Source organism: Haemaphysalis longicornis, unplaced genomic scaffold, assembly GCF_048455015.1.
Source record: "Haemaphysalis longicornis isolate Haplotype H1 unplaced genomic scaffold, Haemaphysalis longicornis Haplotype H1 scaffold_7, whole genome shotgun sequence".
Lineage (NCBI taxonomy): Eukaryota > Metazoa > Arthropoda > Arachnida > Ixodida > Ixodidae > Haemaphysalis > Haemaphysalis longicornis.
In genome coordinates, this window is record NW_027526422.1 from 30,758,032 (window position 1) to 30,772,679 (window position 14,648).

Below are 14,648 nucleotides of genomic sequence, written 5' to 3' on the forward strand. Positions count from 1 at the left end.
CTGAGCGTGCGGCTGGCGTAGGCAATCACATGCTCAGTGCCGCGAAGTCTCTGCACAAGGACTGCTCCGATTCCGATGCCGCTGGCGTCCGTATGCACTTCTGTAGGAGCAGCCGGATCGAAATGGCGTAGTATTGGCCCCGACGTCAGAAGAAATTTCAGTTGAGAAAAGGAGGCTTCGCACTCAGATGTCCAGTAGAAAGGAGCATTTTTGCGTAACAGAGAAGACAGAGGAGAAGCGAGCTCTGCAAAGTTTGGTACAAACCGACGAAAGTAGGAGCATAGCCCCAGGAAACTTCGTAGGTCACGCACAGACTTTGGCTGCTTAAACTGACTCACGGCTTCAATCTTTTGTGGATCAGGTCTAACGCCATCTTTGTCGACTAGATGCCCCAACACTAAGATCTGGCGCTCGCCGAAGCGGCATTTTTTTTTAATTTAGCACAAGGCCGGCTTTTTCTAGGCAGTTCAGGACCATGTCAAGGCGGGTGTTGTGCTCTTCAAAAGTGCGTCCAAAAATTACTACGTCGTCGAGGTAGCACAGACAAATCTCCCACTTTAAACCACGCAAAATTGTGTCCATGAACCTTTCAAATGTAGCTGGGGCATTACAAAGGCCAAGCGGCATGACGTTAAATTCAAATAGCCCGTCAGGAGTCACAAAAGCCGTCTTCTCTTTGTCGGCCGGATCCATCGGAATTTGCCAGTAACCAGATCTTAAGTCAACTGACGAAAAGTAGGAGGCGGAGTGCAGACAGTCAATAACATCATCTATGCGAGGAAGAGGGTACACGTCCTTCTTTGTAATTGCGTTCAGGCGTCTGTAGTCAACACAGAATCGCCAGGAACCATCCTTCTTCTTCACCAGGATTACCGGCGCTGCCCAAGGGCTAGCTGATTCCTGTACCACTCCCTTCTGTAGCATCTCGTTGACCTGGTCTGCGATGACCTTCCTCTCGCCAGGAGAAACCCGATACGGTTTTTGCCGGAGCGGGCGGGCGGTTCCGGTGTCTATGCTGTGGCGCGTGCGAGAAGACGGGATTTCGGTCTTGTTGCCGGGGTTGGTGGAAAAGTCAAATACTGTCGCATGCCTTGAAAGGACATGGGCTAACGCCTCCCTCTCGGCAGAAGAAAGACCTTTGTTGATCATCTTCAAAAGCTGTTCGTCACGCGTAGCGCAGTCACCCTCGAAATCGCAAGTTTCGTCACTCACTGTTGCCAGGGGTACTCTGGTATCCTTTTCAAATAGTGCAAGCTTCATCCCTAGTGGTAGAACGGTACTAGCGGCTGAGCAGTTAACTGCGCATATGGAACTGCGCCCACCGTGTACGGAAATCAAACAGTGCGGCAACAAAACATCCTTCTTGACGCAGTTCGGCAGAATGGGCTCAACAATTGCACAAAAGGAAGGCTCCACAGCACCGCATACCATGACAGGTATAAAGGACGCCGATCGGGGAGGTAGAACCATGTCTTGCGAAACAACCAAAGCGTGTTCGCTCGAACGTGAAGGTTCTTCGGCAAGTGCAGAGTAAAGAACACTGCTTACACAGAGTTCGCCAGTCGCACAATCTAACTTAGCACCACATTCTTGCAAGAAGTCAATACCGAGAATAACTTCGTGTGTAGACTTCTGAAGTACCGCAAATTCTGCTTTGAAGCTTTTGCCCCCTAATGACACATCCACAGTACAAGTACCAAGGGGCCACAACGGTTCACCGCCAACGCCTCGAAATGTGGCACTGCGATCCCAGCTGAACATTACTTTAGTCCCAAGGCTGTCTTTAAATGCCTTACTCATCACAGAAACTGTTGCCCCAGTGTCAACCAAAGCCATCGTGGGCACACCATCAATTAAAACTTCAATCTTATTTTTGACCATGTAAACAGGCAGAGGTATATTTCGTAAAGGCTGTCCGGCGACCTCACCTCCATCGGCCGCGCCGGCTAGTTTCCCGGCGGTGGCGACATTGGACGGCGCCGAGGTGATGGAGACTGGCGCTGGCGTAGAGGCGGTGGAGTTAAACTTCTGTCCGAAGCGGGGGAGCCATTGCGTGGACCGGTCAGCTGGTCGTTACGTGTTGACGACAGTGGTGGATACCATCGAGTGCCAGGGTTGAGGTTATTGGGCCGAGGAAACGTGTACGTGGGATCGTCGTTGGGTCCTTGGCGCCGACGGCGACAAAACCGCGAAATGTGGCCGACTAGTCCACATCGATAGCAGGTGGGTGGTTCGCGACGAGGATACTGCTGACCAGGCGAGAATTGCCTTCTTGGAAAACTCGAGCGATGGTGCTCTTCCGGGTAGTAGACGTGCTGTGTACGATGGGAATCACGATGAAAATCTTCCCGTGGCTGGTAGTGGGGCGCCATAGTGTACACGCCCCTTCGCTGGTAGTCGTCCACGTCGGCAACGTTGACCGACGGCCGTGAGGAGCCAAAATGTGTTGTTGAATGGCAACAAGTAGGTGACGCATCGCGGAGGCAGCTTCCGTCGCGAGAGGGTGTCCAGCAACGAGTTACGTCTCCATGCCGCAGGAGCTCCTCGCGAACGATTTGTCGGATAGTCGCAGAGAGGTCGGCAGACGAGCTGACGTCCACGCTGGCCACCGTTGTGACGTTGGCCAGTCGGCCAAACTTGGGCGTAATTCGACGCGCCTTCATAGTTTCAAACGTACGGCAGTGGCGAATCACATCGGTGACCGTATTCAAGTTGTCCTTGCCGATAAGGAAATTATATACGTCTTCCGCGATCCCCTTGAGGACATGCCCAACTCTGTCATCTTCTGGCATGCTGGCGTCAACGATCCGGCACAGCTTGAGGATTTCCTCAATGTAAGTTGTACATGTTTCCCCGGGCACTTGCGCTCTCTGGAGAAGCGTCTGCTCGGCCCTCCTCTTCTTCGCTATCGAGTCACCAAATCCTTTCCTAATTTCTTCAACAAACCGTTCCCATGTGGTCAACGCTGCCTCGTGGTTTTCAAACCACGTCAGTGCTGTCTCGTCCAAGTAGATTTCGACGTTCGCGCGTCGGGCCACAGCGTCCCAGCGGTTATATTTACTCACTCTTTCATAATGAGCGAGCCATTCATCCACGTCTTCTCCGGCCTTCCCTGAAAATGACCGGGGTTCCCGATGGGGCTGCCAGCTGCCCGTCGGTGGTGTCTGGGAACTGCCTGCAGGCGGAGCCATCGTTTCTTGGATGGGCGGGAGGCCAGCAACGCGACGGCTTCGGCGCAGATCCAGGGACTCTGTTGTCCGCGGCGTCGTACCCCGCACCTCTCACCAAAAACTTTTACGGTGATGCTCAGGCGTCGAGGGGTGAGCTGAGGGTTTATTTAAAAAAACCTGGGTGAGGACCGTTGCTGAGCGTCGAGTCCGAGCCCTGGATACGCGAAAAGCACCCCGTTCTTCTCTTCGTCGTCCCGGCATTTTCGCTGGCGGGATTGGCCTGTGCCATAGTCAATGCCATCTACTGTGCACAACATTCAACAAGTTATGTAGCGTTACAATATATATATATATATATATATATATATATATATATATATATATATACAGGGTGTCCCAGCTATCATGCACCAAGTTTTAAAAAAAGAGTAATGGCGTAACTCGAAGAAAACCTAATGCATAATGTTTGCAGTACTGTGGAGAAGCGGGCAGCATTTTTTTCGTTAATGAGACTTAACTAATTAATTGTAATTAATTATCTAACTCGAGAAGTACTGTTCTAATCACTAAAGTGTCAATGAGGCACTTGTAGGTACCCACGAGGGGCATCTAACTGCAGTATTTTCAGCGACGAACTAATTGCGTACTCATTTATTCTGACTGATAAAGAAAACCCGCGAAATATGAAAAATACCACGTGACGGCGCCTCCGCGCGCATTAGCGCGCACCGTAAAGCAATGCCCTCAAACAGGCTGCCTCTGAGTTAGCCAGAATGAAATAAACAAAAGAAAGAAAGAATAAATCGCGACCGAGTTTGTGCCTTATCTGCACACGCACCCCGCGAACCTTGCTGCTGTTGCTCCTTCCATGCATGCCATTATCAAGGTGATGAGTGTCTCTTCAGGCAGGTGACAGGCGAAGCAGTTGCTTTCAATCAGCTTATTTGGGGACGCTACTTTACAATGCGCGCGGAAGCGCCGTCACGTGGTATTTTTCATATTTCGCGGGTTTTCTTTATCAATCAGAATAAATGAGTACGCAATTATTTCGTCGCTGAAAATACCGCAGTTAGATGCCCCTCGTGGGTACCTACACGCGCCTCATTGACACTTCAGTGATTAGAACAGTACTTCTCGAGTTATATAATTAATTACAATTAATTAGTTAAGCATCATTAACGAAAAAATTACTATCCGCTACTCCACAGTACTGCAAACATTACGCACTAGGTTTTGTTCGCGTAAAGCCATTGCTCTTTTTTTAAATCTTGGTGCATGATAGGTGGGACACCCTGTATATATATATATATATATATATATATATATATATATATATATATATATATATATATATATATATATATATATATATATATATATATATATATGCATACATACTTACATGGCGAAGGAACACTTGCCCTGACGAAGGCAAGTTTCTTGTAGAAACGTTGGCAACGCTCCAGGTCGCTATCTTGTTTAATTTGTTTTTCTTGTTCCCCGTCATCATCAAATTTTCATTGCTATCTACATCAATACTTATATGCATACGTCATCCGCTCAGAAGGTGACTAAGGAACTCTTACGCTTTCTACGGGCGACAAACTTAAACACCAGACTACAGACTGAAAGACTCCAGTGGCAATCACTGAACTTGAACGTTTAGGGCTTCAGCGCTGGGCATACGTGTCTGCTCCAACTTTTCTTCATTCTTTCCTTTCTCTTTTAAGTGCAGAGCACTTTAGGCGCTCGCCTTGTCGCCCTAGCTCGCTCGCTCGACCCAAGTATATAGAGCACCAAGGCGGTGTCCCGGGGTAACGCTGTTCGCGGCGTACCCCTGAGGATTGAAAGCCAAGCGGTTTATATAGTCATAAGCATTCGGAACTCGTGAAACGCTGGAGCTTGTCATACATCTTTCAACCGTTGTTTAGTGCAAAGAAAACTATAGGTAATTTTGAGGAAAAATATATGTGATTACCCGGCCGCGCCCGCGTTCCTTTAGTTAAGGAAGCCCGTTGGGTTGGTTTTTGCGATAGTAAACGCAAAATGTGGCAGTGCAACGCCAGAACGTGCGGGGAGATAATCACAAAGAGAACAGAACTCCCGCGGGCGCAGTTTCAGGCGGGGGGCGCGCGAGCACTGCGAAGGCGGGAAATTGGAATCGCATTTGGTGGTAACAGTGAGCGGAGAACGGCGCTACAGCCCGTTATGGCGAATCACTGCTCTGCACTTCCGATGGCTTTCACATTGAGCGGAACGGCTTTTTTTGCCTATTTCCCTTTCCCACGTGCAATACAGCAAACCAGGCTCCAGCCAGATTAACTTTTCTGCCTTCGTTCTACATCCTTCCTTCCTACATACATACATACATACATACATACATACATACATACATACATACATACATACATACATACATACATACATACATACATACATACATACATACATACATACATACATACATACATACATACATACATACATACATGCATACATACATACATACATACATACATGCATACATACATACATACATACATACATACATAGGTCGGCAGGCTCACTCACGAGTGCACTCCCCCCCCTCACCACTCACAAGTGAGTGATGAGTGAGCCTCACCATCTTTTTGGACTGGTGAGTGCGAGTGAGTGCGAGCCCCACTCACCACTAGTGAGTGCGAGAGCCATTCGCGGGGAGCCTCGCTCACCACTCGCGCATGCGAGTACCACTCGCCGTGAGTCCCGCTTAGCACTCGCGAGTGCACTCGCGCTACTCGCGCGATTTGCGGGGCTTACCGCGGTGAACGCCATTAACTATCTGGTGGCGTGTTAATTTAGGAATATGATTTGTATGCACTTCTGACTTAATGTACTGATACTGTTCCGTTTCATGACCCATGGAGGGTGTGCTGCGCACACTCGCGTGCGAGGGGTGACGGCAAGGGCTGAGCGTTAGCGCGAGTGAGTTCGAGCGGTCACGGCGAGTGGTAAGCGTGAGCGCGAGTAGGTGCGAGGGGTGAGAGCGAGCGGTGAGTGTATGTGTGAGTGAGTGCGTGAGGAAAAACATTTTTTGAGTGAGTGAGTGAGTGGCGTCCAGTTATGCCGGGGTATGCATACACATACATACATACATACATACATACATACATACATACATACATACATACATACATACATACATACATACATACATGCATGCATACATACATACATACATACATACATACATACATACATACATACATACATACATACATACATACATACATACATACATACATACATACATACATACATGGTGGTACGACGATAATTATAGCAATTTAAACTTTTTTTCTTGGTGAACTGCCTCTCTGTTCACGCTCAAACTTCACACGAAGTTCGAATTTTGTTGTCTATTTTGTTTGACAGCGGGAACAACGACGGTACTTACCTGTTTATTCTGAAAATAAATCAAAACGATTTTCGACTATGGGAAAATGGCGGCCGATTTGGACGGACGAGCTAGTGCAAGCTGATCTTGGAACGGCGGCGCCACCTGGGGTATGCAGAGCAATTTTATTTATTTTGAATTGGTTTAAACCTGCGATAGCTTGGTTGGTGCGGGTTTCGCCCTCAAATTTTTTTAGTGTGTACATTAGAGGACAGGAATTAAATGGGATTAAATGGGATTCAGGCTCCTTCCATGGGAGGAAGGAGCCAAATGGGATAGCAGACGATCAGAAAATCAGAGTTACTTCGAATAGCTCTGCAGAAAATGTGAAAGCAGGTGAGAAAACAAATTATTGGCGACGATGAACCATGCAAATATTTTATTGTGATTGGTATCAGCTGTTATGCAACTATTTGTGATCATCGTGAACTCGGGACGAGAGATTTTCTGATCGTCTGCTGCCTTATTTGACTTCTTCCTAACGTGAATCGCCATCGTCTGTTTCTCTCTGCATACCCAGCTGGCAGTGGGTCGCACCTTCAAATCGGCCGCCATTTTCCCGAAGGCGAAAATGGTTTTTATTTATTTTCAAAATAAAAAGTAAGCAGCATCGTTGTTCCCGGTGTCAGACAAAATACACCACAAAATGCGACTTTCGTGTGAAGCTTGAGCGCGAAACGAGCAGCGCTTCACTCAGGAATTTTTTTTAAAGTGTTTCAGTTATCGTCGTATACCACCGTACCACCCTGTACATACATGCATGCATACGACAGGCCATATTTGTATTTTACGGTCAGATAGGAAACTTAGAGAGCACGTTCAGATATTCTTGTCACCTCGAGAGGGGCTCTCATCGCCTGGAGTGAGTGACCAAGTAGGAAGCTGGCGTCTCATGCAACGAAAGCCACTCAAGCGCGGATAGCTTCCTGCCGAATTATTGGTAAATGCGCCGGTACGCACTCGTCTTTAGAGATGAAACTTTCCGCAACCGAACAAGCACCCGCATGGTGGGTAGACAATATAGTTCTTGGCCGCTGCCTCCACGGGTGAAGCGTTTTGTTTGCATCTATACGCACGTGAGACACTTTCTAAGGGTCAAACCAGCAGCTCACCTAGATAGCCCCTAGCTTTTAGGTGGTACTAGATATGTTGTCCAACTTCTAGCGATACCCACTATTTGGATAAGATTACGAAAGGCAGCCAAAACAAGCAAGCGAAATTTTAAAATAAACAGTTCCGCTTGTAAGATAGAAATGAACTCAACGCAAAGATTAGGCTTTTGTGCAGGCTCGCATTAGGAGGGAACTCAAAAATAGTGTTTCGGGGCTCTTTAGAGAAACCGGGAGCTCGATAAACTCGAGACCTTCGCCGGGACCCACTTGTGTAGAAGTGGAAAACTCGTGACATGTGTTGCTTCACACCAGCACACGCGCCTCTTCGTTCCGTAGACTCGCACTGTACCTTCAAGATGAAGCCTGCACTTAACAAGGGAATCTACACCGTTTGCAGCTGAGCCACCCCGGTGCACGGCTATTCAGTTTTAAGGTTAAACAGTTCGCTCCACCTTTACGCCCACTTTGCCACGTACTCGAGCACATAGGTCATATCATCTGTGAATGTGCGTCATTCGCAGCTCCCATAGTATATCCCTCGAAGTGTCTTTCGACTGGCAACTTCCACTTTTCGGAAGATTAAAAGTGAGCCACGTATCAGGTCTCTGGCCGTCCCTGAAACGTTCATTCCGCGTGACGAAATCTCTATTGGCGCACCTGCGAAGCAAGGAACTTGGCCATTCTCCGTAAATATTTTTTATTTTTATATGCACGTGCATCTCATAACTATACGCCTCGAGCGCGGCCTGTAGGGGCGCCACTGAAATCCCCCTAGCGGCCCGTTTCGAAAGCAGCCGCGGGAGTCCGCGCCCCACTCCCCAGTGCTGCCGCTGCTTTTGCGGCACGTTCACGACTGAGCTTTACCATTTGCTGGCGCTTGAAATCCGTGTTTATGTGGAGCAGTCACTCTGTTCGCAAATAGGGTGCATTTACGAGAGTGTAAACGTTTCTGACGCGATCTTAGTAGGGTATATTCGGTCTGTATAAGCGCCAGGTGTGTGTCACAGGCCAGCGTCGCAGAACCGGTGTATGATGGAGCCGATTGTAGTTACACTGACCTGAATTTACTAGCCGTGTCTCCGTAACCACCGGTTCCTCACAAGTTCATGCTACAGCTATACACTACGATTTCAATCGGTTTTGTGCGCTTACATAATCAGCGGAGCACTCATACCTGACAGCACGGCAGTTACGTTTGCCAATATATTATACCTCATTTATTGATCACCACCATTTACAAGCCAGTCTGTGTTAATTTCGGGAATATTCAACAAACGTACGATGGACAATGCATAATTATACTCGGGGATCAGCACACGACAGAGTCGTCTTGTCGTGAGGTGAGGGCCCGCAAGCACTCTTCTGCTACATATATTCTCTGCGAGCAGCGCGGAGACGGGCTTAGAATATAATCCGCGTCCGCGACTAAATGCTTCTTCGAAATATCGTCATATAGCACAGGGAGCCTGCAGAATAAACCAGAAACTGAAATCAGAGGGCCTTATCACATACCACACTCTTCCGACGACACCTTTCATCGTTTGTTGAACAGCCTACCCTGTATACTTCCAAAAATGCGTCCTCCATACGATCAGCTCTTCGTTGAAGTAGAAAAACAAAAGGAAACTGAACGAGATATTTGTGTGTGGGATTACTAAAACGTTCATTGCCTGATTCCGCTCCGCATTTGTACACAGCGTCCCCCCCCCCCCAATGTCTCGCGCAATAGCAGCGCATTTCGCGTGTAGTTGGTCTAGTGAACCCTACCTGGCTTATGTTTCGACGAACGTCTTTAGCATGTCAGAAGTTGCACAGTTTTTTTTTTATTTCCGTTAGAGCTATTATGTTTCTTAATTCCGCACTTGCACAGCATTTATTTTTCCGCGGTTTCATTACTTGCCTTGGTTCTTGCTATATGGCGTGTGTGGGCACATATTTAACGACGCACAGGCTTGGAATTTACTTAACATTTTTGCATGGTTTATATTCTTATAAAAGGCATAAGTTATTGTGCGGGATTGGGTAATGACATCCCCGAAACATATTTTTCTGCGACGTATACATTCGAAACGAAGCCGCATTCGTTGTCCACGCTGCAAAATGAAGCCAAGCTCTCATTGTGCCAGTATCAGGTCTAAACGAAGCGATAGTAGAATTCGATTGTGCCTGATGTTTTGGAGATGACATGGGTGATATGTGGCTGCCGTCGCCGACGCCCGGAAGAGCGGCGACGAGGCGCGCAGCACCGCGTCCCCGGGTAGCTCTTGCAGGCGATCGCGTACTCTACGAAGACGCAGCTGCTTTTTAAGTGACCTAAACGCACTCTTCGCCTATAGACGTCACCATAACAAGTTTTTTTTAGGGCGCGGAAAGGCGAAAAGAAGCGAAACAGAACCAAAACACTGCACGAGCCCCTATCAGCCACGCAGCGCAAATCCCGCCAACGCCGCGGAGAAGCGGCGGCAGGCGGCGCAGCGATCGCGAAGCTCGAGGCGTATAAGCAACATCTCCATGATATTCACTCTTTTGTTCCGCTCATCTCGCGTAACAAGCTGGGCGTGCTTGCTCAGCTGAGTTGGCTGTCACGTGTCTCCCAAGAAAAAGAGTGCTTCACATTTAAAGATGAGTATTCAAATTCTGTGGGCTCTCTCTCTCTCTCTCTCTCTCTCTCTCTCTCTCTCCTGGAGCCGAAGATACACTTGGGCTATAAGGCGCAACGCAGTGAAAGGCTCCGGGATAAATTTGACCACACGAAGGTCTTAGCGCCGAAATATATCGACACTCGGGCGTTTTCGCTGTTCGCCTCCATCAGAAAAACGGCTGCAGCAGCCGTGATCGAACCCGCATAAACCTGTGTGCGTTTCAGTTCGTATGGGCATTCGTAAACAATATTCTGAATTGAATCCTGGCTGTAATTTTGTTCACGAGTAATTCTTCATGCAGCATTTTGTGCACTCTTTTAATTAAGAAATCTACAGTATCGGTACTCTCGCACCCTGTCCATCGACAGTCCTGCTGTGTGATTAATTATTTTGCATGATGTCCGGACTAGGGACTTTAACTGGCTTTCAGACCCCGAATTAATGTAAACGTACCTACGTTTAATGGCACACAGTCCAGGGGCCCTTTCACCAAACTCGCCCACTCTTAAAAAAATGCATTGTTTTATCACTGATAAAATAATGTATTTTTTAAAGGAATCAATAAATGCCACGATACGAATTTCGTGCATGCTGCGCGAATTTCGTATCGTGGCATTTGTTGACAAGTGCTGACTAAGCGTATGTCGGATGTGAACAACGCTAGCGCAATCTTCTAGATGATATCTGGTCCGTGCTGGACTAAACTGACACTTGCCTGCCATGATGTCACCACAAGAACGGTCCTGCATTCTCGCAGAAATTCACCTATGTTATAAAACAACCCTCGCAGTCAAATACAAGTCCCTTGCCATGTTTTAAGTTTGTGAGTCGAAAGCGCTTAGTACCCCGTTGTACGAAAAAGAGGCGCTGTAAAAAAAACACAAAAATGTAGGAATTTGTACCAAAGCGCGTACGTGGATTAATTTGGATAAAGTAAATCAATAAGCGTGGAAAGAAAATTTGGCACACGGGAGTTGGCATGGGAACAAAAGCCGGGTCTCCACAGTTGGAGTCGAGTGCGTTACCACCACATCAGCGAAGAAAGAGACGAAGACATATTGTAGCAGTAACAAAGCTGTTCAAAAACTTCAGCATAGATTTTACCATGTTGTTATACTTTCTGACTCCCTCTCTGTGTGTTCCGCATTAACATCCGAAAAAGATTCCTCAATTATCCGCACATTCCGATCATTTGTTCCCCATCAGCCCTGTGAGGTTCGGCTAGTGTGGGTTCCAGGACATGCAGGAATCTCATAGAATGTAGGGGCCGATCAATTAGCCAGCATGTCTCTTGGTGGCCCTGTGGTCGTGCAATGTCCAAATGATAGCTTTCTATTGGGGGCGCGATTTAGGCGTCTACAGCTACTCCAGGCTTATAAGCAAGACGCCCTTCTCTCTTCTAGAGATTGTAGCCACCTTCGTCATGCTTGGAAGCCGATGCTTTGTGAAACAAGGCTATGCGAGATAGCAATCACTAAACTTCGGTGCAAAATTCCCCCACTAAATTTTTATCTTTATAAATCTCGTCTGGCTCCATCTCCGCAATGGCCTTTCCGCGACGAACTGGAAAATATAGAAAATTTCCTATTTAGTTGCCGCAGCTTCTCCCCAATGCGACGCACGCATCTGGGGCGGTATTCTGGTAACTGTCCCTTTTGAAAACGTCCCTTTTGCGTCCCTTTCATCGTGACGTACTTCCGGTTAAGAAGTGGACGTTGGCAGCATAAAGCAAGGTTAGCAGTATGTTTGCCACGCTTGCGTTACGTCACTTCCGGTTGTTGGCTTTTAGCCAATCAGAGCTCGCCAAAAGGGACACTTTTGAAAGGGACGCAAAAGGGACAAAACTCGAGAATACCGCCCCTGGAGTCAACCTTTAGACGCCTTCACCCTCCGCTATCTAGTTCCGAGGTCCTGTCACTAGGCGCTTCAGCCACAGGGATGTTGTGTCTGCCCTTCATTCTTATGTTGCGGCGACAGGCCGGTTTTCCTGCTAGCCAGCTAAACGTTCACACTTATCACATTTTTCTTGCTGAATCTACTTTTATATTATACATGTTTAAATAATTCTGTTCTCTATTTCCGTGTCTAAATTTTGGGATCTAAAATAATAAAGGTCACATCCTGCTTAGGTACAAAGCTTCTTGGACAATCCCCCGCGTGGGTATGTGCCATGGTTTGAGGCAACCAACCAATCAACCAACCAACCAGCCTTCGATGAGTATCGTCAGGGAAAACCATACGGCTTTCGCATTCAACGCACGTAAGCAGACTTAAACGCTCCAGAGATTTTTTTCTTTAAAAGCGACAACTTTAGGATGTCGCGAATGAAACATTGTCCTTGTAGACTCATCACAAGTTACAACGCTATGATGCTTTGCACACAAATTTATGCGTAACACTGTCCAAGAATGACTAGTGTATGCACGTGAAAGCGCGAAGCTGCACGTCAAACCGTTCGCATGCTCATGAAGCAAATGGGTGTCTTATTTACAATACGATCGCTCTCGACTACATCTTGGTGTCTTTCTCTCGATAGCAGCAAAAGATTTTTATTCGCTACTCACCACTACGTTTTTTACGCCCCTTAGAAAGTTTAAGCCACTGAATGATGGGGCAAATATATCACCACTATTCCTGCGAATATGAATCCCTCACACGACGACATGGTAACGACATCACGACGCAAAAGGAATAGCCCCCAAGTTGTATATCCAAATTTTGTTGTTATTGCGCATCCTCTGAGAGTGGCTAGTGGCCAGTACCAACTGTCACCTAAGTTTAAAAAATTACCATTGACAATTTTATGTTCTTGGAGGCGTTATTTTCTCCGAGCGCACCCACATACATTTTTCTAGTCTGGCTTGTCCTGGTAGCTGCTCACATTTATTCTGTCCTCTTTTTGATGGCTAGGCTTCCCTTTTTTTGGCCATGCGAATTGTTCCGTAGTATATTCACTATAAGGGCAACGCTCACGGCCATCTTCAAAAGCAAAGAGGAGCGTTTCGCCGGCGCGGTGGTTTGAAAATTATGGTTTATTTTTCGATTTGCCCGCCGGCCGCGGCGCGTCCAAACCACCTCGTCGACGTCCACTTTCGCCAACACCGGGCCGGTCAGATGATGTCATCCTACAGATTTTGCCAGGGTGATGATGATTATGGTGATGATGATGATGAAAAACTTTTATTTAGCATCAATCAATGGGTTTTTTTAAAAACCCTTTCTAGGAGTCGGCCAGTATTCCTTGGGACCTGGCGGCTGCCTGGGCTTGATTAATGATCTTCCGTTGGGCTTCTATAGGTCTGGGCTGAGCATCGGCGCCTCCCCAGTGTCGATGGTGTGTGCGTCGTCCGATATCTGTGGGCACGTCCATATCATGTGGACCATGCTTGCCAGGCTTTCGCGATGTTTGCATTTGGGTTCAAATTGACCTGGGTAGAGTTTACTAAGCAGTAGCGGATTTGGGTAAGTTCCAAACTGTAATTTTCGCCAGATTGCCTCTTCCTTTTTGCTCAGTTTGCGGTCTGCATCTGGGTATTCTTTCTTTGTTAATCTATAGTATTGCGTTATTTCTCGGAAGGTGAACATCCACGGAAAAAAAAGAGTCCCCTTGACAAGTTTGTAGCGGTTCGAGACGTAACCATGCTTCATCATTCTGATACGCTTAATAGCCAAGTAGGTCGGCCGCGCGTACCAGACACGCGACGTCTCGGAAGAGTTGGTTGCTCTTTTCAAGAGCAACGGCTCCCTTCCGCGCAGTGAGGGGCTACAAGTTCTCGATTTATTGCGTTAGCGTAAAGAGTTACTACACCCGTCGATAACCAGATGCGCTTCCGCCTTCATTAAGCGTCTGCGGCATTGAGCGCGGTTCGACGGCGGCCCAGCTTCGTTCCTCGCGCGCTGCTGCGAGTGGCGGCGAACGCGTGATGCTTCCTGTCGGCCTAAGGCGTGAGGAGTGCCCGGGGCTGTTGTTTGTCGCAGCGCCCTGGCGGCGACAGGCGTCTGGGAGACGAGGAAGCACAGATTACACTTCGATCTGCGGCCAGTTTCGTAAGCGCCGCCATGTCCGGCTGACACAGTTCGCTATCCCCATTCGCCGCCAAAGGACTGGCCGGCTCCGCGGTGGCGAGCTGGGGTCCTTCGACGCCCGGCAGAGAGCAAGAAAAAACACGCCCGCGGAACGCAGTAAACTGGTATATACGAGTGGGGTCCGAGCATGGCCGAAGAGTAAAAAAGCGATCACCTCTCTCCTTGCCGCCTTCTCCTCTGGCAAGGGCGCGGAAAGAACGTT

The 14,648-nt window shown here is 47.9% G+C and overlaps 1 protein-coding gene across 1 annotated transcript; it reads right to left on the reverse strand.

Moving 5' to 3' along the window:
• Nucleotides 1–1,946: 1,946 nt before the first annotated feature.
• Nucleotides 1,947–3,253, reverse strand: LOC144146226 (uncharacterized). The gene has a single exon (XM_077678190.1). The coding sequence runs from the start codon at nt 3,189–3,191 to the stop codon at nt 1,947–1,949; it is 1,245 nt and encodes a 414-aa protein (XP_077534316.1). The 5' UTR covers nt 3,192–3,253.
• Between the last annotated feature and the right edge of the window lie 11,395 nt (nt 3,254–14,648).

Excerpts from the sequence above, each read along its gene's own strand:
- LOC144146226 (XM_077678190.1), bottom strand. The coding sequence starts at position 3,191 with ATGGCTCCGCCTGCAGGCAGTTCCCAGACACCACCGACGGGCAGCTGG.